This window comes from Asterias amurensis, chromosome 12 (genome assembly GCF_032118995.1).
Source record: "Asterias amurensis chromosome 12, ASM3211899v1".
Taxonomy (NCBI): Eukaryota; Metazoa; Echinodermata; class Asteroidea; order Forcipulatida; family Asteriidae; genus Asterias; species Asterias amurensis.
The window spans coordinates 18,573,126-18,598,583 of NC_092659.1; the positions used below are offsets into that span (position 1 = coordinate 18,573,126).

Below are 25,458 nucleotides of genomic sequence, written 5' to 3' on the forward strand. Positions count from 1 at the left end.
ATCCACACAAACATGCCTCGAAATTGCGTGGTTTTCCTTTTACCTCGTCGACTAACACGTCGGCCATTTATGGGGGTCAAAATTTTGACTCGCATAAATGGCCGACCATGTTAGTTCGCACAGTAGAAGGAAAACCACGCAATTTCGAGGCAAACTTGTGTGGATCATTGTATTCTACTTTTATAACATCTTTCCGACCATATGCATTTTATAAAAAACGGTTACAAACGCTTTTGTTTTGACCAACTCGTCCGATCCAAGGCAACGTGTTCCTTTAAACCTGAACTGGAAAAGTTATACCAGGGGGGAACAGAAATTGGTAAGAGGAAAAGGCAACGATATCCACCGATTGCGAAAGGAGTCAAAATGTCAAAAAGTTTGCTTGGTTTATTTTGTTGAATGTTTGCGACAATAGTCCATAAATTTCAAACGAGCTCCAAATCATCTCTCAAGTTCGTTTTTAAACTTTGCCAAAAAACGACACCATATAGACTAATTAATTCTGACATTTTTTATAAACTTCTCTGGTTCTGTCAGTCAAACTAATATATAACTATGTCGTATACTATTTATATTGGTATAATCAAAGTTGTCCGGTAAATTAGTTTAATCTATTTCGCCTCCACTTTGTCCATGAAACTACATTGCTACAATTGACTGTAATTACCAACAACGATTTTTTCTGTATGCAATGTCATTACTTTAACAAGGAGAAATGGGTCTTATTACCCTCCAGACATTGTAAAGCCAACCCCATTAAAACCCTTTAGCCATAAGAGCTAGTCAATTAAGTTGATGTAGCTTTGTTGTCATTTTAACAAGCAATTAAACGTTGTGCCGCCTCAAAAACTCCCTTTGTTATCCTTTATACTTATCATATACATCTGGAACAACATAATTCCCGTCCATCTTCAAAAGTACCGTATGTAAGAATAAAATTCTACTACCCACGTTAAATTCACGGTCCTTTCCGATGAAAAACACTACTGGAGTAGACCTATAACTACTTAGAGTAATGTTTTGTTTATCGCAAGAGTTCTTTCTAAAACATGGCATTCTGAAGCAAGCTATTTTGTTGTTTTTGTTGGTATAGACTTTATGCATTGATGTCACTTATCGCCATCTTAGAGGTATGCGCACGTTTGTACCTGCAGGGTATGGGATTAAATTGACACTGTTTTTACCTCTACGCAAGAGGAAGCCATACTCCAGTTACGTCATGTGCAAATAAGGTCCAAAGCAAAGAACTATGAACGGCCATATTGGATTTGTTCACAAACAAGTCATTCAAAATTACAAGAATTTATCTAAAAGCTCGGCTTTGGTTTCGGTATTTGCTTTGACTGGATTAATAATGCAGCCCAAGTCACTGGTTCCGTGCACAGAACAGATTCATGCGTACTTAGTGAACACCACCCACTCAGAGCACAGCACATTGGTGGAACCGGGTACCTTGAAGCAGCACATGCGCACCTTAAAGCAGCACACGCGCAGTACTCCAAATTAACTTGACATTTGAAATATACAAAGATTTGTCTTCATAAAGCAAAGTATGATAGTAAAGTTAAGTTTGATATTGGACATTTGACATTCAAATGGGTTTGTACAGCGAATGTCCACCTTGGTATTTCGGTATTGGACATTGGACGTTCACAGAGGTTTGTACAGCGCATGTCTACCTTGGTATTTCGATATTGGACATTGGATGTTCACATAGGTTTGTACAGCGAATGTCTACCTTGGTATTTCGATATTGGACATTGCACATTCAAATAGGTCTGTGCGGCGAATGCCCTTGCTATATCGATATTGGACAAAAGACATTCACATAAGTTTGTACAGAATGTCTATTTTTACAAACCTAGGCCATGTGATTGTCCAATGGCCAATATCAAACTAACTTTACAGCCAATAAGTCTACACACTTATGTATAAAATTGAGTATGGTTTAATGCTAGAAGAAACCCGGCGTGCTCAGAGCGAATACCACTATATCAGCGTTGCTACTTTTTAATCTAGTTTAGCTATTGCAGCTGAAGCTGGAGGTGGGTTTGTAGTATATTACATGAGAGCGTGTATTTAAATATTGCTGTGTGCTTTATAGTTTAAATCGAAAGTGCTCTATCAACAATGATATAACTACAGCTTGTACTATATTATCTTCAATATAGTTGTCTCTCTGTTTAAAATTTACACTGTACCTTATTGATATACACAAGGTGGTCGTCAAAGTCCTTCGTCGTCAGCGTTTACTCATTAAAATTTTGTATTTTTAACTGATCACTTGTAAGCTAATTATAACGTCTCTCAATGAAAACACTACACATCTCCATCTTTTTAGAAATCAATTTGTAAAAAGTTGGACATCTGTGACGTGAGCCTGGCATTCGGAGTCATTTTAATGCATTTTTGTTTTATTATTATCATTATTATTAAATTTGTCTTGGTATGATTGTTTTACCGTGTCCTAGACGGGATGTATTACCATCACTCCTGGGAGGGAAGCTGGTTGTCTGCGGGGGATAAATCTCTCGAGCCCGGCAGATGAAATTGTCGGCTCTCCCGGTACGCATTCTTTCCCTCGTAATATTGTCGAACCTGCGAAGTAGAAAATCAAAAAAAAGTACAATACAATGAGCTGATATTTGAAGATGGGTTTTTTGTCAATAACGAGAATTGGAAGTTTGGGAGGGACGCGTTTATAAACGGAAAGTGCAACCGTGGTGTTGTCACGGCATTGTCACTACCTTGTGGCTCCCAAGGGAGACCATAGAATGGCCAAGTTTATGCTTTTGAATATTAACACTTTGTGTGGCAGAAATGTACTTATTTAAGGAAGATTACCACACCCACACCTTGTATGAGTTCTGTGGAATTCAAATACAATGAACCATCAAATATTTGACTCTGTGATGGCAGTTAAAAGGTAGACTTGACTCGAGTCCAATCCCGTGCCATCCACAGAAAACTATTGTTTTGTGATGCTTTCTTAATCCCCAAACCTGTTCCACATTTTGACGGCAAGCGCGCACTGCTTAAGGACCTCTCACACGAGAATGGGACTTGAATCTAGTCTATTTACAGGGGCAGTTGGGTTGCCCAAACATCTGAAGTCACCCACTGTTAAATGACCCACCATACCTGATTTCTAGAAGCTCAAATGCATCTTTACCCTAGGGGAGAATCTGTCATTGTATTTCAAATAAAACAAATATAGCGCCAACTGTATTTAAACATTGGAAAAGTTAAAGAAAGAAAAAGGTTCGAAGCAAAATAAATCAGAATCAACTCCCAATAAATAAATCAGATACCACTCCAACAGCGTTATTCCCTGATGGAATTCCTTACCTGGTTGACATTCATTTGTTCCTCTGTCCTACAATCTGGACTGTTATAAAAGGAATATCAATCCCAACCTTCAGCTCCCCTGAGTTATTTTCATCTTAAATGTTTTCTTCGTGTAGCCCCTTACCATGAGTGGCTTTCTGCCTTGTAATGGGGGCAAACTTGCATTTGACACAAATAGAGAGAATACATTCTTAAAAAGAGGTCATGACAAATACAAGCTAGTCTTAATGTCCAGCACCCAAAATTACTTTCGAGCTCAAAATGAAAGTTCAATAAGGGCTGTGGAAGTATTAGTGGAATTGGTCTAAACTCCATGTTTATGTAACGGAGTGACCCCTAGGAAGTGAAGGTTTAAAAGCTGCTTTCCGTCCCTTAAGACCAGTGGCGATCTTAGTGTCCAAATATAACTGACCCACGGCAAGATCTTTTTTAAAGACTATTTTTAAACAGGCAATTATTGAAGACCCAAAGCGCTGAGATTTCTTAAGATCGAGATTCAAATTACCTATTTAATATTCAGAAACAGTGTGTGATATCAATAGTTAGTCCCTCGATGACGTCACAGAATAGCTAATAAAATATGCATTTTTCCATTATCGCAAAATGTATCAAATTGTTAGGAAGAGTTTTATTACGGATGTAGGCATTGGTCGTTTAAAGAGGAAGAAGACCCACTGACTAGTTTTCAAGTCACACATTAGCATGAGGGGAACAAGTACTTGATGCTTGAAAGGAAAATACATCTGTATAGTCATTTCGTTTTAAAGTTAAACCGTGTAACATTTAATATATTATGTTAAGTACCGGTAACCTTTGTTTAGAAAAACAGTGCCCTTTAACACTTCGGGCTTTTCTGGAAGACAATATACTACACTGGACATTATAGGATATGTTGAATATTGTGTCTCAATTTCCACATTACTTCAAGAGTTTGTAAAAATGAGATGTGCCCCTTTCCTAAAATCTTGTAAGATGTTATTTGTTTTCCATTGAGCTGTGTACAAATCGTGCCTGCAGGAAGTCCAGGCTCCCTTGCTCTTTTGTAAACATGTGATGTCACGGGTCTTCAAGATGACCTAGAAAAGGCTTACTGTTTTAATTTTATTTATATTTCTGAAAAAGTGAACTCATTACATTCTACTTTATTTCTGAAATGGATGTTGCAGATATTTTATTTACAAAACACCCACTAATGATTGTGAATTTTAATCTTGGTTTCTAAACTGTACATGTATCAACAGTCATAGATTGTTCCAACTCTGTTTTACATTATTCAACTTGAGGGGAGGGTAAAAAAATCAGCTCAATCTCATCAATCAACGTTCAATTACAGATTCATTTATTCCGACAAGGGAGTTTGGGTATCGCGAGTGGAAATTAATCTAATCAATGAAAATAGTTCAGTCTTTATTTTTAAGTGGTTTAAGATTGAGGTGTCTCATTTTCTGTTAAATAGACTGACAGTCACACGTGTTGGTTATTATTAAACATGTCTCGGTTTGAAAAGAAGAGATGAAGACGTCTTGTGTTGGATTCTCCCTTCGTCTTGGGTCTTGTTCAACGTTTAAACTATGGGTGTTCGTAATGGGATTTTTAACGAGCCTCATCCACCCACGATGGGTGAAGATGCAATATTATGGGTCTACTCTGTTGTCTTGCAAACTGCCAAAATTACTCTATTTTATATGAACTGTGAACATTCATCTTTTTCTTCTTCGTCATTTTCTTCTCACTTAGTTTGGAGGTGTGATTGGGTGCGGTCTTTTCTGCTGAAAGACACCCCACATTATTTTTTACCCTATTTATGGGATTTTTTTTTCTGACTGCTCCTACAGTTGATTGTGTTCGCTATATCTTGTGTATACACACATTACAAGTGACTTCAATCTTTTTTATTATAGAAGTCATTGAAAAGTAAACACAGTAAATAATAAAAATACACCCACATAAAACCTTAAACATTTTCATGATTTTTGGCCTTCGCTGGTGTTTTGTTTACTGTATTGTTGTTTGTCTATAGAACTTCAAATAAATGTGTGATGTGGGATCGGTGTGGTATTTTTTCTAATGAGCTTGTCTTCAAAATGCAGAATCAGCTTTTACTTGAAGGAGGTTAAGTTCATCTCATCCTCCGGGGGATAAATGTTTAACACTCTACCTCACAATGAAGTATTTACCAATTAGTTTAAGTCCATTTAGAGAAGCCAATCTGGCCAGAAAATGCTATGTTTAATTCAAAGGTATAATCGGCAACTCCGACCACCGTTGACTCCTAAAGGTTGACTGGAACGAGAAAAACAGGTGTATATCTCCTAGGCCTATGTGTTTAGGTATATCGCCGAGGTGTCCGGTCACCAATGAATTACCAATGAAATCTAAACCATCCTCCTTGGGAAAAGTAGTGGCCAGTACGACTTGGAGGCTAGCTACAAAGGACAATATTCAGTTACTCATTATGGGCGAGTTACGGATGTATAACGTTACCAGTGAGATGCAGTGAGAATCAGGCGTTAAAAGGGGCAAGGTTTAGGCGGGAATTCATGGTCGTTCAGTGGACTCCTTGGATACATGTCTCCTGCTATGAGTATTGAGGGAATGTATTATGAACATAGGCAGCTATTGCTTTATTTGGTTCAAGGGTCAAGGTTCAAGGACGTCACTTGCATGGAACACCCTCAGTCATATTTTACTTCTAAATGAAGACAACTTTTCGTGACAACCCAACGCCTTTAAGTCATTTTCATTTACAAAGAGCTAGTAACAAGTTTGACTTAAATGTGTGAAATCCTACTATCCAAAAAGGAGTGAGAAAGAGTGAATGTTGATCGTGTGAGTACTATGGCAATGAGACCTTAAAGAACGAAAGTTCATATCGACCAATTATAGTTCACATTGTAGTTTAATGACTACTTGTGTCGTAACATAATCACGAGACGAAACGCATTAGGCCTCAAAACGGCTCCTTGTAGAACAAGGTCTGTCCGTCAAAATCCACTTTACTGTTAATCGTAACAAGAAAAGGGTGTAAAATTATAACTTTGACCTTTTTTGAGAACTCTGAAGCTGGGTCCAGTGTTATCAATTAGGACAAGAGCATGATCGGGTTGCCATAAAGTCGGCCGAATCGGAGTATTTGATTTGCCGTATGTGTTGAATCTCTTAGGATTCTGTGTGTCGGGCACACACACCTTACAGTCCGGTTTGCGGAGTCCTGCGTTCGCTGTTCTATTATACCCTTTCCAAAAGAGCTCCCTTGTGGGATCCATGTTGAACAAATAATTCCCTTATGGGGTCCATTGTTCAGTTGTCTAAAAGTCACCACAAGGGCGCTCCTTTAAGCTCACTGCCCTATCCGTGCCAAACAGTATTATTTTTATTTTTTTTACATTCAAGGGAGGGTAATCCTATTGGTACAAGACAAACTATCATAAATTCCTATGTAAAAACCGCTACTAAAATGAACTAGGGGAAAGCAACGGCACGTACCATATTTGAACGGATGAGTTTCACTTTGGTAAACCAGATAAAAACAGTAAGCAAACAAACATATATATGTTTAGGAAGTGTTGCCTAAAAAATGATCTAGTTATATAGACACACTGCCAGTGTTATGATTGGAGGAAATCGGTGCCATTGCTTGTTGACGTTTGTATGTTTAACGAACAAGCGCTGGTCCCAACCTCAACATCGTATCGAATTTATGTACAGTTAGTCTTTATGAATCAAACGAGATTTGCTCGGAGGCGAATCACGATTGTATATGAACTGAATAATTAGCTACAGCTGTAGAAACACACGAGGGGTGAGTTAAAAATTGAAACCAAATCGTGGGCCTTCTTTACACCGCGAGGGTTGTGGTGTGCTTTTGTGGTTCGTACCGTCGGCTTTAGATTACCCCAACTCGCCTCCAGCACACGATCTCAAGTGGTCTGGGAAAGATGAAATAACTATTTCAAGCACGCGTTTTGGTTTCTGTTGCGTATAGTAACGCTGGGTAAAATGAAGACATCGCGTCGTGTCCTCAGCTTCGGTGAATATCGGTGTATTGGGGCGGTTTCAAACAAGATGCGATATTAGGTAGTGAGGGTTCGTGAGCTTGGTTGCTACATCGTGGTTAGGTTGTGTTTGCATTTGGCGTTTTACACGTGCAGGGTTCGACAAAGAGGCCGGATACTCAAGCACCCCGTCATGGTTTAGATTACCGGTGTATTTGTTTTAATTTCTAGGCCCTAGTGTCTAAAGATACGGAGAGGTGATGGGCTACACCTTCCTCGAAGAGAAAACAAGTTGTTAAGAAAGAAGAAGTGTGGGTCTTCAGTTTATGCATTAGGGGTTGATGGCGTATACGTTTGCATAATGACACATTTTAGTGCAATAGCCTTTCTTAATTTACACACGTACTTCCAGGTCATCTCAAACACGACTAAACGACTTCTAGCAGATTGACGTTGTAATCAAAATTGTTTTTGAAGAGTACATGGAGTTATCAAAATCGGGAAAAAATAGAAGGCTTAGCTTTCTGTTGAGAATTTATTGTGTAATTCACTTTGCGGTGTTGGCCTTAAATGCGTTTAATATACGGACTTTTCACGTAAAATACTAAGGGTTTAATAAATAATTAATTAGTTTATCTATGTATTGGTATTCAAAGACAAAACGACCGTAATCTGTAGCTCAAAGGGTTTTCTAGCAATAATACAAATCTAATTCAGGTAAAAATACGCACAGAATTACATTGGTGTTATTTTAACATCATAAGACGTCAATTTTGATTGTCCCTTTGGTATCTATTTAGTGACAACATCTATGGTGTCGTGTTTATTTATTTTTCATTTTTTTACAATCAGTTGGTTCTTTTAAAGTGTGAAACTGCGCCTTTATATGCCGTCTTCTTTGGAACGCTTCGTTGATGCGTTCCCGTATGACGTCATAAGTGACGTCACACTGTAATTTGATTTTACTCTCGTGTAAACAATGACTGACTCTCTCGAACAAGAATCACGCGCATGGGTAAATAATTGAGCTTTTCGCCGTACAACACCGATTACCCGCCCAGCAAGCATTATTCCAAGCCTTCGTCCACGCGCCATTACAGATCCAGAGGGTGTGACATCTCACTTTAATTCAATTGTCTACGTGACCGGATTCCGAATGGCAAAACCACCTTGCAGCTTGCGGACTTTCCAAAATGGCGCCGGTTTTTTGTTGAATCAGGTGCCAGTTCACGTTAGCCGTAATGTGATGGCACGCAGCCAAACAAACAAGCAGACAAACGAGCGGAACAATAATCGAAACGGCTAGAAAGAAGGGGACAAAAAGGTGCTGATTGCAACCCTCAACGTATGACATGGCGTGGAAATAACATTATCGTTTGATTAGTGAGATGTGGATTACGTTTCTAAATGCTGTGCCTTTGTAAAGAATAACTATGCGTTAACTTTAAGTAGATGTTCTAACTGCAATTTGAAAAAAATATTTTCAAAACGAGACAGAATACTTGAGATGGATTGGAACCCACGATACTTGCCATTTTAGAGCAACTTAAACCAAACCATCGATGCAAATTGAACATACTGATTTTCACAGAATCCTAATCATTATCAGACATAAACAATAAAATTATGATGATGTGCCTGTCTGCTGCATGAAGTCACTGCCCACAGTACCGATTTAGTTTCCGGTACCCAGTTTCCCCTTGTGGTTTGTTACTTGATTTTGCAACAAGTAATCACAAGAAACTGAAAATCGATGTAACTAATTTTCGTTAGGCGCCACATGACTATTACGTTAGGCGGAATAAATCTGCGAATTAGCCATCGATGGATGCGTTTATCTGCTTTCAGACAAAACGTTGATGTCCTGTCAATACACGTTTCCATAGTTATGCTTAATTACCCTTTCGCCAGCGTAATATCTACATCTTTCATCAGAATTAGTGTCCAATTTACATGGCGATCTTAAAATTAAGCCAGTAACACCACACACGAATCTGAATGTTGTTTTCTTTAGTCATAAATCTTACCTCGATTAAACCGTCTTGATGATGCATCGGTGTAGAGAATTTTGAGACAAAGTGGCCGCTAAAGAGACGCCCTCATCTTGCATCTTTCTTAAGAGGGGGGGGGGGACACTCTTCATTTTAACTTCAATTTTAAAAGTATTGGAAGTGAGCAATTTGGACATCGATACTATTCAGGATCCTTGTTCACCGTGACCTAGTGACATTATGACCGTTGTATTTTACCTGGATACGGCTCTGTCCTTTGACAAAACGCTGTACGAAACCAAAAACCTGATAACCGACTTTGGATGTCACGATATACTCCACACTGCACTCTATCCCATAGCTGATAGACCATAGGGGCGAACGATGGCGTTCACTCCTCCACAACTATCGATGTTCAGCGATTCTCAACAACTGCTCCCAGCAGTCTAGTCATGTCCACTCTAGTCATGTCAACTCCTTCACAATGTCTTAGGATGTGACCCCTTTTTCCGGTTCCCCCGAAACCACTTCCAAGTTACTTTCCTAGTCAATGTTTCTTATCACAATGTTGGAATTCCTTCTTCTATTTTTTTATATCAGCGATAAATCAATTTGCGCAGACTCTCTTTTGTTGCGTTTCTTTCTTTTTGACCCAATGTGGTGAAAGACGAAGGGTAAAGAAAACGCCATGTCCTAGACTATGGGAAGCCAAGCGGGTCCTTTCTAAAAGATAAAACACTGACAAGAATAAGAAGAACGTGTATTTGCAATTAAATGTTGAAGGATTTTGGACTGAAGTGCCTTAAGCATGCACTTAAGCATTTTCGAAGATATCCAAATCTTGTTGAACTTTCGTTGCTTGGAGTATCGTTCAATTAAAAGGTTAGGGGCTAGATACTATACGCACTTGTATTTGTGACAGTGCATTTTATTTATTATATGTTTCGTTTGAATATCAATCATCGAGTATATTGCTATGGGGTCTAGATCCTTGACGCTATACATAGCAAGTAGATGTTATCAGTGTTTACTAAATTGATTTGAGGGGACTCAAGTAAAATTGACAAACTGTGACATTTAATACGACATAATTGTATTTTTCCATATTCAGATCTCACTTTTCATAAGTAAAAATGTAAAATGCATATGAATTGTTCGCGTGACGTCGCAGACTTTAAAACAAGTCCACATTATCTTTTTTTTTTTTTTCATTTTTAGGAAACTGTCTCTCACCCATCTGGAGCACCTATCTGGACCCAACCATAGCTTGAATGATCGATGAAATGAATGATTCGGCGGTGCGTTTGCTACCAAAGGTAGGCCTAACTTTAAACTATTCTGCTCCTTTTTGGGTCACAATTTCATCCTGTCTTGGTTTGGGAAGATCTTTCCCAGGGCAGGCCAAAGCAAGCACCCAGGCGGTTAAACTAATTGTACCTGGCAGCGAAAAGAAAATCGGCCAAGGTTCTCAAGGTTAGTACACTACGACGGTATCAAGTAAAAGATTTTAGTCCCCAGATATAGGAGACATAATCCATTATGAATGCACACATCACTAATAATGCATTACAATTGATCGCTCTCCCCGACTCGAGCCCTCAGGCCAGAATAATTTTCAATAAAGTCGAGTTATTCAACGCACGAGATCATTCCAATGGTAGTAAGTGTTACCACGGCCATCTTTAATTAATTGCATCTGCCACAAATTATAACACCGACAAACAGGTGTTCAATAAAGCAAATGTTAATCCCTGATCACGGATCCTTGCTCTAGTTAAAGTGTTCTTAGTTGAGACATTCTTATCTGGGGATCGTGCGGAGTAGAATCGTCTAAACGCGTGACAAATGGAACTGTTGCGCACTCTGACTGGCGCTACGGGCATGCACCGAAGACCCTTCTCGCGTCGGGTTCAAAAGGCACGGTTTTCCGTTCTACATTTATAAAGCGGAAATTGTGCTCTCGTTAGGGTTTTCCGTGCCCTTCGGTTACTACTGGCCTATTAACGATTATGCATAGACGCCTCGTAATTCGGGGAACACCTCCTTGTTTACCATGTCTTTCTTCGACCTAGCAAGTACAGTGAGCATATATTTCTTTCGAACACTCTGAAAAGTCAGAGGTCAGAATTGAAACGGATTCCGTATTTCATGAAGGGGGGGCTGACCCTCCTCTGGGTTAGGCTGGGTCCGCAACGTAGTCACCAAATTGTATGCTTCTCTGATGCTGCGTCATTTTGACCCTCTCTGGTTCAATTTGTCACAGACTCATGTTTATACAGACACACAGTTGACCAGGTCCCATGGAACCTGAACCTGTGGCAATTCTGAGCGAGAAAGGGTGTGGGGGGGGGGGGGGTTAGAGTGCAGGACCAAGATGTAACTTGCATTGCATAGAATGCACAAAACAAGTATTCCCATCACAAACACACCGTTGCATATTTCAGTTGAGGCGCAATAGACTCCTTGTAAAATCTAAGTTCATTTTCATTTTCATTTTCATGATGGACACATAGATTGATGGTGATCTTAAGAACAAGTAGTGGATAGTAGTTCTATACAATGATGTATTTTACCAAAAAGGGAGAATTCTGTAATTTCTATAACTACAAGAGGATGATCATTTAAAATTTAACGCAAACGTAGCTTTTGCTCCCGTTTTCGTCTCTACTGTTATTGAAAAAAAACATCATAAAACATAAAACAATGATGTCAATCTTTCAGTGAAGTGTTCACTTTGGTTCGCTCTCACAACCACCTGCCAAAACATTTTCAAACTCTAATTTAATATCATAAAGTTTGATTGATGAAAAAAAGTAGACATTCCTTCATTAAATCTGATTTGTTTATTTGTATTGATTTTTCTTGGTGTCGCTGTTGATACGCCGGTAGCTGTGTTGTTTCAGAGATCCCAAGTGGGTCAAAGGGGTTTTCATATCCTACGGGGGTGTCTCATCATCACTAACCAACCCACGTCAAAATCCTCTCCATCTTAAGGCCACGTCAAAGCTAAAACTTGTTTGTTGTGATCCGAAACTGACCAACATCAGGAAGGGTAATTACCGGTGCTTTACCTACGGGTTGTATACACAAAAGAGAACCAGTACGCATCTTTTCAAGCCTTTGAGGTTAATTGGTTATAGTTGAGATGCACTCATAACAGGCGTCCTGTAAACATTTCTGTTTACTACTAGTTGACAAGACCTAGTACTTCTGTCTAACGTCCAGTTCTAAGGCCATTTGAACACATTGTCGTTCACTCAACTGAGAGTTTCACTTACAAGAATAAAGAGTCAATATAAAACGTGACTTTGGTCCTGATATGGGTCCTGTAAACCATTCAATCCAATATGAGCATGCTCCCACTACCTTCTTACGAGACCTAAATGTTACTATTCCATTCGTGCATGCCATTTGTTAACAGTAACATAAAAACAGTTTGAAACGGGAGAATTTCATTCCTTGATAACTCGTTAAAAGTACACTAAACAAGTTGTTGTTTTTGATGGCCCTAATCTCTGGACAGCACTCTGCTCCAATCCGACTTTGGAGAGAGGGACATTATTTATCTTTTCGAGGGCGGATTGATCACGCTCTCAAAACTATAAGAATTTATCTTTACAGCCACGCATCTGTTCTGTACCTACGGAGGGTATCATTCAGGCCACCGGGAACAATTTAGTTCAATTTCTATGGCCACTCAGCAAATAGCTGCAAAAAGGTGTTTCTACCTCTCTTCGTTTCCGCAAGAAACAAATCTTTATGATATTAAAGTGGTATCAAACTGGCTCCAGGGGAAGTAATACTAATACTAATAATTTTATATTGTAACTGATTGCGGGCCTGCTAAAGGGTTTATTGGTGTCCATAGAGACGGAGAACCGTAACCAATATAAAGGAAGAATTTTTGATATCGTAATAACAATGAAAATCATCGCTATATCGAGATGTTTTGGGGAAAAAACCGTTTCTTGCTTTGATTTCCCAACAGAGAAAGACTGTTCTAAACTAGCCACGTTTAGAAATCTGGTGTTAATACAGCGCATTGTTGATGGGGTGTATAGTTTGTTGGTCTCTCGTGGTGAGATATATTTTTATAGGTATGTGTGAACCCTCAGTGACTCTTCATTTTATATTCAGCGAGGGCTGTATAAAAAAAAAAAATGAAGTGGAGAATATTTATAACTGGAGATCAGCTTCGACACGGCGGTCCCACAAAGAGCTGTGAACGTTTTAATTATGTGGATTTAAGAATAAATTAAGGAAGTGTTTTTGGAAATCACCGGAAAGGTTGAGTGATATACTATTATCGCTGGCGATTAAGAATCGCTTTACAATATTTAACGATATTCTGTGAATCAATTCTTGACGGATTTTGGTGACAGTCTCACTGGCGCCGGTAGTCGCTGTGGTTGGCCTTGCTTTTTAGGTGATGGTGTGATTTTCTTTGTGTGGTTTTATTGAAAGTTTTCTTCTGGTGCGGGGTGCAATGTTGCTTTTGGTGTTTTATGCCCGCGGTACATCGAGGACATCAGGTTTTTGATTATGTGTAGTGTGTAGGAGTTTGTTGTGCCCCAATGAAGGTTGTGGCATTGAGGAGGGTGTTTGAGTAAAATGAGGAGGCGCAGGGGGAGAAGGTGGTGGATGGGGCACGTATTAGAGGAGGTGCCTGTGGCTTTTTTTTTTTTTTTGGGGGGGGGGGCGCTTTTGATTCCGAATCATGCGAACCTGCCTTTGACCCACATGGACCTTATGCGGGTCATCTCTGACCTGTGCCATTTAAGACTAGTGATACTCGACTGACTATTACTTTATATCCACACTTCCGCTTTGCCTTGACTTTTTATCTAAAGAATGACCTCCTGTGTACTTAAAAAGGAAACACTAATATGCAACATTATCCCAATTTGATATAATTAGTGTAGCAATGGAGGTTGATTAGCCCGCACTGTTTATTGTTCTTATACATTTTGATTTTTCCTTACTCTAGCCGAGAGTAGCGAGCAAGCAAATCGATTCTTTCAAAGGTTGAGTATGAGGGGGGAGTCAACGCAAATTGATCTAAAAATCCCACTCAATTTTAACACCACAGTTGTTTGCAGTTCATGGGACTCTAGAGTGGACAGTTCCATGGTATAGAGGGAAATTTAAACAACTGATTGAGTATAGATGTTTAAGTCACATAACCCCAAATCATTTTGTCAGAGCGTCAACTTTACATTCATATTTTTAAATATTATTTAAATTTGGTACACAACCCGTGAGTCAGATATGTCGAGAACAGTTAACTTTGAATCAAGGCCGGGTTAAACACAGACACAACCCTATGTTATATTGCTCCAAGACTATCAGACAAGACTTTCACAATGAACAAAGCTCTCAGAAGTATGTTAATCTCAAATGAATGTATGCCAACCCTCTCCCTAGGGGAGATGTAGCTCTACATTTGTACCTTGTTTAATTATATGGAGGAAATGTTTTGAAGCAAGCGCGTATAATGGCATATTGATCCATACAGCTGTCCATGGACCATGATTTTCTTATCACTCATAAATAATTTTTAAGTTCACTGCCGTTACCTTAAGTTGCTTTAACCGGCAAGGTCTCACCAGAAAACAAACGGCCCTGTTCAATATATATTTTCCGTCAAAGCTACTCAAATTGGGGTGCGCCATTTTGAAGCTCTTCAACCTTAAAACTCACATAATATTAAGACAAAACCACACTTTCTCAAATGAACAATAAGACCAGTTCGGAGCCCACATTTTCTAAAATGTTGCTCTTGTATGAAACGATCAGTTGGTGTTTGTCGATGAATGAAATCACGGGAAGCATTAACTCCCACTCTCGCCCACATGGTTTTGTCTATAAACTTTTTATCTATCAGAGTGGCCGGTACTCAATGCATGGGCGCTCGCTCGCTCGCTTGCGTGCATTCCACTGTCTGTACGGTTTTTATTCTAGTCGTCACTGTAGATACAACCTGGTCTGCTGTACTGATACCATGTGAGAAATCTATCAGGTTTTTTAATCTATCCAGCTGAGTCACTGTTAAATTAAACTCATGCAGATAATGTGGATCTCGCCCTGTCTCTTAAAGAATGTGTTTTTATGACAACTTTTTTGTCAATGTCACAATGAGGCAATTTACTGACAACCACTTCACTACAAGATGGGGTGTTGAAATTTACACCATGCTAGTTGTCGGCGATACCATAACTTACTACAACACAATATTTATGAGTTTGACCCAAATAATATGCTCGTTTTTAAATAACGTTCTTTGTTTGTAATATTATGTAACGTAACTTGTTTCGAATGATATAGCGACGATGCGGATAATTACTCGTTTAAAACGGTCGTTACTGCCGCTGTAAACGTTTTGTATTGTTCGTAAACCCCAAACATGAAAGTCCGCATTGCGGTTCGCAGCTCCTTGTATCAAACGCCTTGAAGAAAAAACTGACATTGAACTACCGTTATGTAAAAAAAAAGAGCCAAATTGAATCGATATCTCTCCGGTCAAAGAGAGCAGTGTTCCTCCAAGGCCGTCGACAGCTACGCGGCACCCGACGGATCGATGCGTGATCCTTGTACCCAGGTACTGGGGCAAATAGATCTGAGAGACCCACGGCCTCCGTCGGTGTGGATCGATGGGGCGACACGTTACCGGTGAATGTCGTTACTTGCGTCTCGTACGTGATGAGGTTCGCAACTTGCGTCCCTCAAGGGACAGCTGCGTCTAGCTAAACGGCTGCGCCTGTCTTGGGAAAGAAAAGATCTTCTTTATCAGCTGGGATCGAGTTGCTAAGCTGAGACAACAAAATAATACGCAGATAAAGGTTACCACACAAAAAATGCGATGTATATGGTGCGCGTGGTTTGCAAAGCTTGTTGCGGGTAGCTAAATTGCTTAGCAATAACCGTTGGCAAGCAACCGAGCGGTTGCGCCTGGCCTGATAACACAGGATTTTTTTTTTTTTTTTTTTTGAAGTTAAAAACAATTACTTTGTCAAAATTGCCTTACAAAAAAGTTCAATGCTCGCATCATTTTTCGAACAACCTCACAACACAACCAATAGGTGCTAAAAGTTCAGTACACTTATTAACCCATGTTCGAAATCAATGTCCACTTTAAAGGTGTTTGAACAAAACAGTTGCATGTAAATGGCCTGCTTTGTTAGCAGACGGTTTCGCACACGACATAATAGGCGCCAAATTTACGCGGGAATTGAACAAGTGTCCTCACTCCGATTCCTGAGTAAATTTCAAGAGGGGGATATTAAAGACTGTGTACGCAATGACGTGCTGAATATTCCTCGCTTGCCTCGCTCCACCGCGGTTCCCATCTACCTTTACCGATCCGTAATTCAAAGGTTTTAATTTGACGTTATCCATTCACGCATTATGTTACAACCAAGCGCAGTCACTGTTGTTGCGGTTGTCGCCACTTCGCGGTCGTACAACACTAGTTTTACTGAGGCAGAACTTTGCACAGGAGTGCCTTGACTTTAAAATTTTCACTCAGATTTTGTTACCAAACCATGGGAGGAAAAAGATAAACTTCCTCTCGAGAAGTGACGGTTAGTTTACTGTGTACTTCCGAAGAGACGGCGCCTTAGCTCTACGTTTTATACGTATGAATATGCTGTATTTGATCTTAAAACACGACTCGCTTACTCAAATAACTCCTTCAATGATTACCAAGCGAATTTTATATGCAACTGTCACCTCTTGATTGCCCTAGAGAATCGGAAATTATCGGAATTTGTCGGAAATTTACGAAACCCTGTAAGAAAAAGATAAACACTTCTCGAGAAGTGATGGTTTAGCTTACTGTGTACTTCCGAAGAAGCGGCGCCTGAGATATTTCGTCACGCGCACTGTGTTTGGTCTTAAACACGATTCGCTTACTCAAATAACTCCTTCACTGTTTACTAAGCTATTTTTATTAGCAGCGGTCACCTCTTGAGTGCCCAAGATAATTTGAATTTGTAAATTTCAATGCTGTGCGTGGGTAAAAATGCAAATTCAAAGAAATGGTTGGGAAAGCCCATCTTATGAAAAGAAACTTGATAAGCAATAATTGTTGAGCCAACCAGTGCAAGTTAATTGCAACTGTTACCCTTTTTAAACTGACATTTAAAAATCGCCTTCATTGATGTTGCTGTGTGGAAGTAAAATAGAGCGACAACCCTTGCTTATGACGTCACAAGCCCAAACAGCGCCCTCATCGGGTTTAAAAAACGACTTTTCATTGGTTGAGAGTTCTGCGTGGCGCGTGCACGTGTGCACGTTTCCAATGTTTGAACTTAGTGATGGCCGCACGTGCAAGATGTCCAATGTGACCGGTTGTAGGAAAACGAAAAACCCTCCCTAAAGGATGAAATGCGAGCTACAACATCTCAACAACAATAGTTGTACTAAAGTTTCAGCACCCTAATTGTATCTTACAACTTGAAGGACTTAATAACGTACGTGGTTTCTGTCCCACTACCATCCTCTTATAGTCACTGACTGTACCTTTTGTCATTGGGTTCATTCACCTGCTACTTTCTTGTTTATTTGGCTTATCCCTTTCATTGCATCTGATGAAGTAAATTTGTTATTGCCACGGAAGCTCATGACGTTTTTCATAGTTAGTTTATAAGTGCTACCACTGCCTAACTTGTTCAAGTTTAAACACAATTATATTTCTTTTGGACTTTCTCTTCGTTTCTTACCTTTTGCAAGTCGTCCATTAATTTGTTGATGCTGTTGACCATCGCGTCGGCCTGGTCATCCAGTCGGTCAAAGTAAGCCGCAGACACCAAATCATCTTCAACGGTGCTACGGCGACGTCTCCTACGCCACCCCGGCATCTGGAATCCTACATTTTCCTTTTTGGTCCTCGCTGGTATCCCGTATCGTATCATCTCATCCTCCCGAGCGCCCTCACCGGCCTTCACCTCTTCAAACTTGGTCAACGTGGACAGGAACCCGTGCATTTTCTCAACCACATCCACAGCGTCTCCGTAGAGGAGTTTGGATCCCGAGCCCTTCCGAGGGGAATTTGTGTTCGTGGATAGTCTGGACTCTGCCGCAGGTGCCGCAAGAGAGAAGGCACACGCCACCAGACTTAAAAGTAGCGCATAAAGTACTGTTCTCATTGCCATGGTTGTTTCCCACCGGACGACTGACCAGAAAAACAAGCAAACCCCGACGGGTCGATGGAGGGGGTCTATAAGGGTTGATCACCCGCTGAGGGGAAACGAAAACCCAGCCCGAGTGTATGTTTCTTTAAACTGACTCTACGACGAAGAAATAAGTGCAGCTGTTTCTTTTGGCTTAACCAGCGTGCTCGTTTCGACCGGGGTGAAACCTGCACCGCTTATTTCTTGTCTTGCGTCCTTTTGGTGATCGACTATTTATACCGTGTGTAGGTTTATTGAGAGCGGCACTGCTGTGATCCTGTTATAAATAAACAACAGGGACAAGGAAATGGAAAATCAATTAATTAGAATTTAAAAACGAGAGGGAGTGAGAGCATCTGTATTTTACGTTTCAATTACAGTTCATAAAATTATTATCTTTCGTTTGTCTGGTCGTATTAGCAATTGGATGCTCTCTTTTCACATTGGTGAGAAAGGTCACGTGGTGTAACATCTGTTTCTAACATTCGAGAAATTAGATTATAGTAGGATGTATTTTACAGTTCAATTACAGTTCTCTTTCGTTCGTCTGGTCGTATTGGCAATTGGATGCTCTCTTTTACATTGGTGACAAAGGTCACGTGGTATCATTTGTTTCTAACATTCGAGAAATTAGATTATAGTATGTTGTTTTTACTTGGTATTTTTTCTAAGGTAATATAATTTATTGTGTGTCTTCGGTTTCTTTCAAAGTTAGTCTTGATATCTAAAAACAATACACGGTTGTGTATTCCGCTACAGTTGGTAATGAATAGTACGCTATATCTCAGTTAATGCTTCAGACAAAGTGTGGACCAGAGAACAAAAAGAGGTCTACGTAGTGCAGGAACTTCAAACACTATGTGGACTTACACACGTTTTACAGTGTTGAAGAAGAAGATATTCAGTGTACAGGGCCCAATTTCATAGAGCTGCTTAAGCGCAAAATTTTGCTTAAGCAAAAAAATCCTTGCTTCGTAAAATCAGATTACCGGCCAAGACTCCACTCAATAATTGTTGTGCTAAGTAAACAACAGCTCAATACCAGTCATAAGCAATGTATATGGCATGACATTTTGGCCAGTAACATGTGTAAAATTAGCGAGTTATTTTCGTGCTTTAGCAGCTCTATGAAATTGGCCCCAGAACAAAGGAATTTTCACACAAAGACTGCAACATAGAGATGTCTGTTGGTTGTTCTAGCAAGCCTTGCAAAAAAGTGTCTTGAAACATTCAGTGAACTTGGACACACACTAACACAAACTTTCCGATCAAAAACAACTCTGGGTTTTTATCTAAAAAAGTCTCAAAAAAGAGACAAAACTTCATAATTCCCTCGTTCTGAAATCTCAAATTTCCCCTTTTTAAGGTCGACACAAGGGCTAATGTTAGTGGTTCATTGTCACACAGATCTCTCCCGCCTAATTGCGTTTCGTACACGTGGGGGACAAGCGAACAAGGAGACAAAAGAAAATGTCAGAAAACATCCTGATTAGAAGAGCGCAGTCCTCATGGGATAACACCTGGTTTTCGGTTGACTCTTTCCTGCGATGTCCATCTCTCTGCCATTTAAGTCAACGGGTGAGATTTTAAACTTTCCATATATATTTTGAAGTTAATTCATTCGAGAGTAAACAACAATACCAAACCAGTCTCAGGGGGAAACTTGCTGAAACATTGTTTTCGGTTCGACTCTCTCTACGATGTTCATCTCAGCCATTAAAGTCAAAGGCTTTAGATGAAACTTTCCGTTTTTATTTTGAAGTAAGTTCATTCGAGAGTAAACAACTATACCCCTGCTCTAATGTGGTCTTTTCTGCAACATTGTTTTCGGTGCCATTTAAGTTAAAGGTTGGGATTTCACCTTCCAGTTGTATTTTGAAATAAGTTCATTGAAGAGTTAACAACTACACCAATCCAGGCTATAATGGGGTCCTTGCTGCAACATCGTTTTCGGATCGACTCTTTATACCATGTTTGTGCCGTTTTGTGCCATTTCTTATTCCATGTAATATTTTGAAACTAGTTCATTCAAGAGTAAACATTTGTATACCAAGCCAGGCTCTAAATGGGTCCTTGCTTGCAAGACATAGTCCGATCCCTTTACCAGGAGAGCGAATTGTACAGTCGTGTCAGCACTGGGGACAATACTAAGGTATCCACGATCGGTAAACCGGCTTTCTAAAAATTTATAATGTAACAGGTTACATGGTTTCTAAGACTATCCCGTCAAACTTGAAACTTTAATCTTAGTAAATCCAATCACTAATATTTAGATTCGTTGAAATTGAAATGTAAATGTACGTCAAAATAGTGCTGAAATAATGTCTGCAAATTAAATTGAAATCGTGTTGAGTAACTCTGTGAAACACCTGAGACAGGGTGAGTTCCAGATGGATTTCATCTGACGAAACACCTCATCTTATTGTGTATGGATTTGATTTTGCACGAAATGCCATTAATCAAGTGTGATATCAAATTGGAAGTAATGAAGTGTTGGTTATTGATGAGGTAGACAGCTAAGACTAATGTTCTGAGGAATCTGAAAGGGTCAAAAAGTAGGAGGGTTAACTGTGTACTATATAGATTAAATCTCTATGGTCCCAATTACAAGCTGGGTTATCAATCAGTGTCGATGTATTCAACTCATGGTGTTATATTGTAGGTTAGGTCATCATTCAAAACCCACGGTGGGTGGTTTGGATAGGTTGGACAGTAGGAGGGTTGACCTTGTACTCTGTCGGCTCATTCACTACCTATGAGATCATTACCATGATGTCATATGGCATAGTGCCTTTATCCTACATACCTGACGATTGCTATTGGACATTCAGTAAGATAATACTTTATTGTTAAATGAGTGCCACCGTGCGTTAAATAGACAATCCAAGTTTCGTGGGTAGTGGAGAATTTAAACTCGGAGTTATGTGTTTCCACGTTTGATCGGAAACAAAATCGGGTGCTAGCGTTAGAAAACGCGTCTGGCATTTCTAGTAGACTGGCTCCTCAGAGCTAATCGGCGCGTTCTTCAACCATCACGAACTCATGACTCATATATTTGAGTCAGAAAATTGTCATTTGGCAATCAAAACCTATATTAATTTTGCTTATTTAAAATATACATAGTTATGTATGTACAAACGATCCATTAACAAACATTTACCACCGCGTTTGCATATAAACCTTATCCCTGAAATATTTGGTGAAATTATTTTCACTCTTCGATAGCTAATGTGACAGCACCCAGGGTGTCAATTTTAAACACCCCAGTGTTTGCTGTTTGTACAAATGTCACTCGTCAATTGTCTGAGATTGGTAGACGACAGAATGCACATCACTTCTAATTGGCTCAGGCCTTATAGTCCAATTTTTTAAAACGACATAATTGGTTTATTTTTCTCTCCACAAAAAAAGTGATCCGCACTCCAAAAAGATCACCTCTGATTTAATTCGAAACGGTGAGTAAGAGAACAAATGTTGTCCTACAACTCGTCTTACATTCTAATATGATCAACAATACATAGAGAGAAGCCCCTAAGAGCAACTCAGGTTGGAATTTTTAATCTAAGCGTGGCATCTGCTCATCACACACTAGTGTGTACATTCTCTAATGGAATTGAAGTGTATGCACTAAAGGCAATGTCTTCACTTAGTAACGGTAGAATTTATACTGGTTAATCCGAACACACTTCAGTTGATGCGGCTTCAGGCTACACTAGCCTTATAAGAAAAAGTGGACTTAGATGCGTCTATGTCACGAGCATCTAGTTGTTCTAATTAAGAAAATAGTCTTAACATTTGTGAACTTGTTTGTTTTAATACTATGGTGTTTGTCGAGAGCTGCTGAGAAGTTTGCAGTGTTGCTGACAAAACATAATGCGGTTATAATAAACTAAATGAAGTTGTACGAAACAATGGTGAGGTTCTGGGAAATGCAATTAATAAACCCATAAAATATTACACTAATGTTGATCATTGTATTTTTATAGTGCTAAGAATATAATCCGTATGTATCTTTTTTAATTCCAAAGACTGGGGATGCTCTAATAGCTTTTTCCTTATGATGCACTTTCATCAGAAGAACGTAATGTAAACGACACTTGTCTTAATACTAACGTCATCGTCACGTCGGTACTTGTTAGTTATGTAAAGAAAATGTGATTTGCGATAAGACTCTGTTTGGTTTTTTTACGTTAAGCTCAAACACGAACCCGTAATTCACAGCCGTTTTAAACCGTTGTTAACAATTGACAGCTCTTTTAGTTTAAAATCATGTTTTCAAATTAAATTTACGAGAAAGCGAGTGAAAGGATGAACTTCACATTTATGTTAACAGTTGCAATCCCAATCTTATGAATTCCTCTTAACGAACGTTTCGGAAACAGTAGAATTTAAATGATCAATGTTGTTATAACTATAACTCTAACCCTAAGCCCATTCATCTGACGTGCTGTTTCACAAGCATTCGAGCAGCTATACTGCTTTGATCGGTTTGTATCCATCAACGTGTTCATTATTCAGAATTACATCATTTCATACCACCATCTAAAAGAAATGTTCGCAATACCTAGGTTTAGAGCTTTTAAAACCACCGAGTGTGGATTTTCTCTATAATGGCGCTTACCTCGTCTTATTCTGGAGAAATCTTTAACATTTGAGTTTTCGACTGGTGTTTAAAGGCACCGTACTTGTTTGGTAATTGCCAAAGACCAGTGTTCTCACTTGGTGTATCCCATCATAAGCATAAAATAACAAGTCTGTGAAAATTTAGGCTCTATCGGTCATCGAAGTTGCGAGAAAATGATGAAAGAAAAAAAACACCCTTGTAGGACGAATTTGTGTGCTTTCAGATAGGAATAGAAGACTTCTAGCTAGAAGTATTTTATTATTTTAGTGATAAATTACCTCTTTCTCAAAAACTACGTTACTTCAGAGGGAGTCGTTTTCCCACAATGTTTTATACTATCAACAGCTCTCCAATGCTCGTTACCAAGTCAGTTTTTAAATTAATATTTTTTTTGAGTAATTGCCAAACGTGTACCTTCCCTTTTAAACACCCCTCATGATTCATTTTAAGTTCTTGACTTAGTTAGGTGAGGTTTGCCATAACACCATTTGAACATCTCTCTTTTGAGTAGTGTTACTTTTTTAAAGAACCAGTACTTGACAACTTAATGTTCCGATCAGTTTGCTCTAATCGTCTTCAGACAAATATACAAAATACTCTAAATCTTTACCTAATCCAAACCTGGAGAAATCTTTAATATAAAACATTTGCAGTTTCGACCCGTATTTAAAACACCTAAAAACGATTCCTTTTTTGCAGTTTCTTCACTAGAACATACCCAAAATATTTAAGCACCGAGCTAACACCATGTGAAAATCACTCTTTTGGGTTGTGTTAGTTTTAGACAACTCAACGTTTCGCTCAGTATTCGCTGTTCGTCTTCAGGAGAATACTATAAAAAATCTCAAATATTTACACATCGAGTACCATGCACTTACCTGTTTGCGAACTCCCTTGTTGCCTTCTTGAAGCCGACACGTCCCGTAGTCCTGTGTTAGATATTATGCGACTCGTTACAGAAAGCATTCCCATTTACCCATTCTCCACAGAGGTAGATAGCTCTTCCTTCTATTTGCCCCTCCAGTGCGAGACTTCACTCCTCTCATCCAATGAAATCATTCCGGTGGTAATACGTCGGGATACTGCGCGTAGCACTCCTAAACGTGGGTGTATATGCGCAGGTGGTAGTATGCGCATGAGCGAGTCTAGTGATTGAACGTGGTTAATTTATTTTTATTTTATTTTTTATTTTTTATTTTTTTTTTGGGGGGGGGGATATGCAAAGGAAGGCTGCCATATTTATATTCCGTTTCCCGTGGCACCTTTAGTGTATGTTCTGTATTTGTTTCTTATATATAATTTGTGGACCTGTGCTCGGGTGTCGTCGATTACTCTGTTCAATTTATTTGTGAGCAAGATTGCAATAAAGGGCAGCCCGGAAAATGTTTGTCATTCAAAATTGGCATTGCATGGCGATTGACTTGATGCTTTAAGCAGCGGGGGCTCAACCTGACATGCTGCGACAAGCCGGTGATTTGTTTCTATATTGGAACGTGTACAAAACACAGATGATCGCAGTTTCGGCTGCTTATTCCCGCCAAAATTTTAGAATGAACGAGACTATGAAACGTGTTTCGTTTCTCACAGCATCTTTCGACCATCGCAGTAAAGTTGCGTCGATGGGCAATGACACGTTGCGTAAAACACTAACCGCAATAGTAGCAAATATTACCTATGAACTAGTTTTTTTACTATTATTTTTGTTCTCCTTCTTTTGAATGTGTATGTGTGTTTTAACGCTACATCTGAAGAGTGGACCTAAGAACAAAAAAAGTCCACATAATGTATCGACCTGGACACTATTTGGATGGTTCCACACAGTGTTATTTAAAACGTTGAAAATAACACTATAGGGTGTATTTTACAGATCTTAGATGATTAGATGACAGCCTACGGTTTCATTAAAAATTAAAGGCTGGAGAGACAACTTGAAGCATTATGTAGATTCACACATGTCCACACAGTGTTATTCGCAGTTATCAGGTAGTGAGACTTCCTCTTTTCAGCTGATTTCCTCTTTTGGGGTTTCGATTTTCCTTCTTTTTTTTTCTTAACTTACTGTGTACAAAAGTATAGAAAAATTGTATTTTCCTCTTATCTGCTTGCTTGGCTTTCTCTTTTCCTCTTTTTTTTTCATGGCTAGTTACTCACATGCCTGAGTTATGAAGACGTAACATTAAAAAATAACACCCAGGTGTTTTTACAGAAGGTTTCATAGGAAGATTGCATTCTAAGATATTATTAAAGACTGGAGATACAACCACTTGACTCTTCGCCTCCGATGGCCTTTAGTGAAAGAGTTATCGATTATGAAGAATCATCCCCCAAGT

The 25,458-nt window shown here is 39.2% G+C and overlaps 1 protein-coding gene and 1 long non-coding RNA gene across 2 annotated transcripts in view; one reads left to right on the forward strand and one right to left on the reverse strand.

Annotated features, from left to right (window-relative positions):
• Positions 1 to 24,095, reverse strand: LOC139945603 (uncharacterized). Its single transcript, XM_071943012.1, has 3 exons — positions 24,007 to 24,095; positions 18,055 to 18,781; positions 1 to 2,598 (listed from the first exon to the last, which is right to left on the reverse strand). Exons 2-3 carry the CDS (start codon positions 18,484 to 18,486, stop codon positions 2,488 to 2,490), a joined length of 543 nt encoding a protein of 180 aa, XP_071799113.1. The 5' UTR covers positions 18,487 to 18,781; positions 24,007 to 24,095; the 3' UTR covers positions 1 to 2,487.
• LOC139945604 (uncharacterized) overlaps positions 1 to 25,458 on the forward strand; it is a 68,089-nt gene that overhangs the window by 23,695 nt on the left and 18,936 nt on the right. The window contains exons 3-4 of the long non-coding RNA XR_011787093.1: positions 10,553 to 10,650; positions 19,912 to 20,082. This is a non-coding gene — a long non-coding RNA (uncharacterized lncRNA). The remainder of the gene's footprint in view (positions 1 to 10,552; positions 10,651 to 19,911; positions 20,083 to 25,458) is intronic.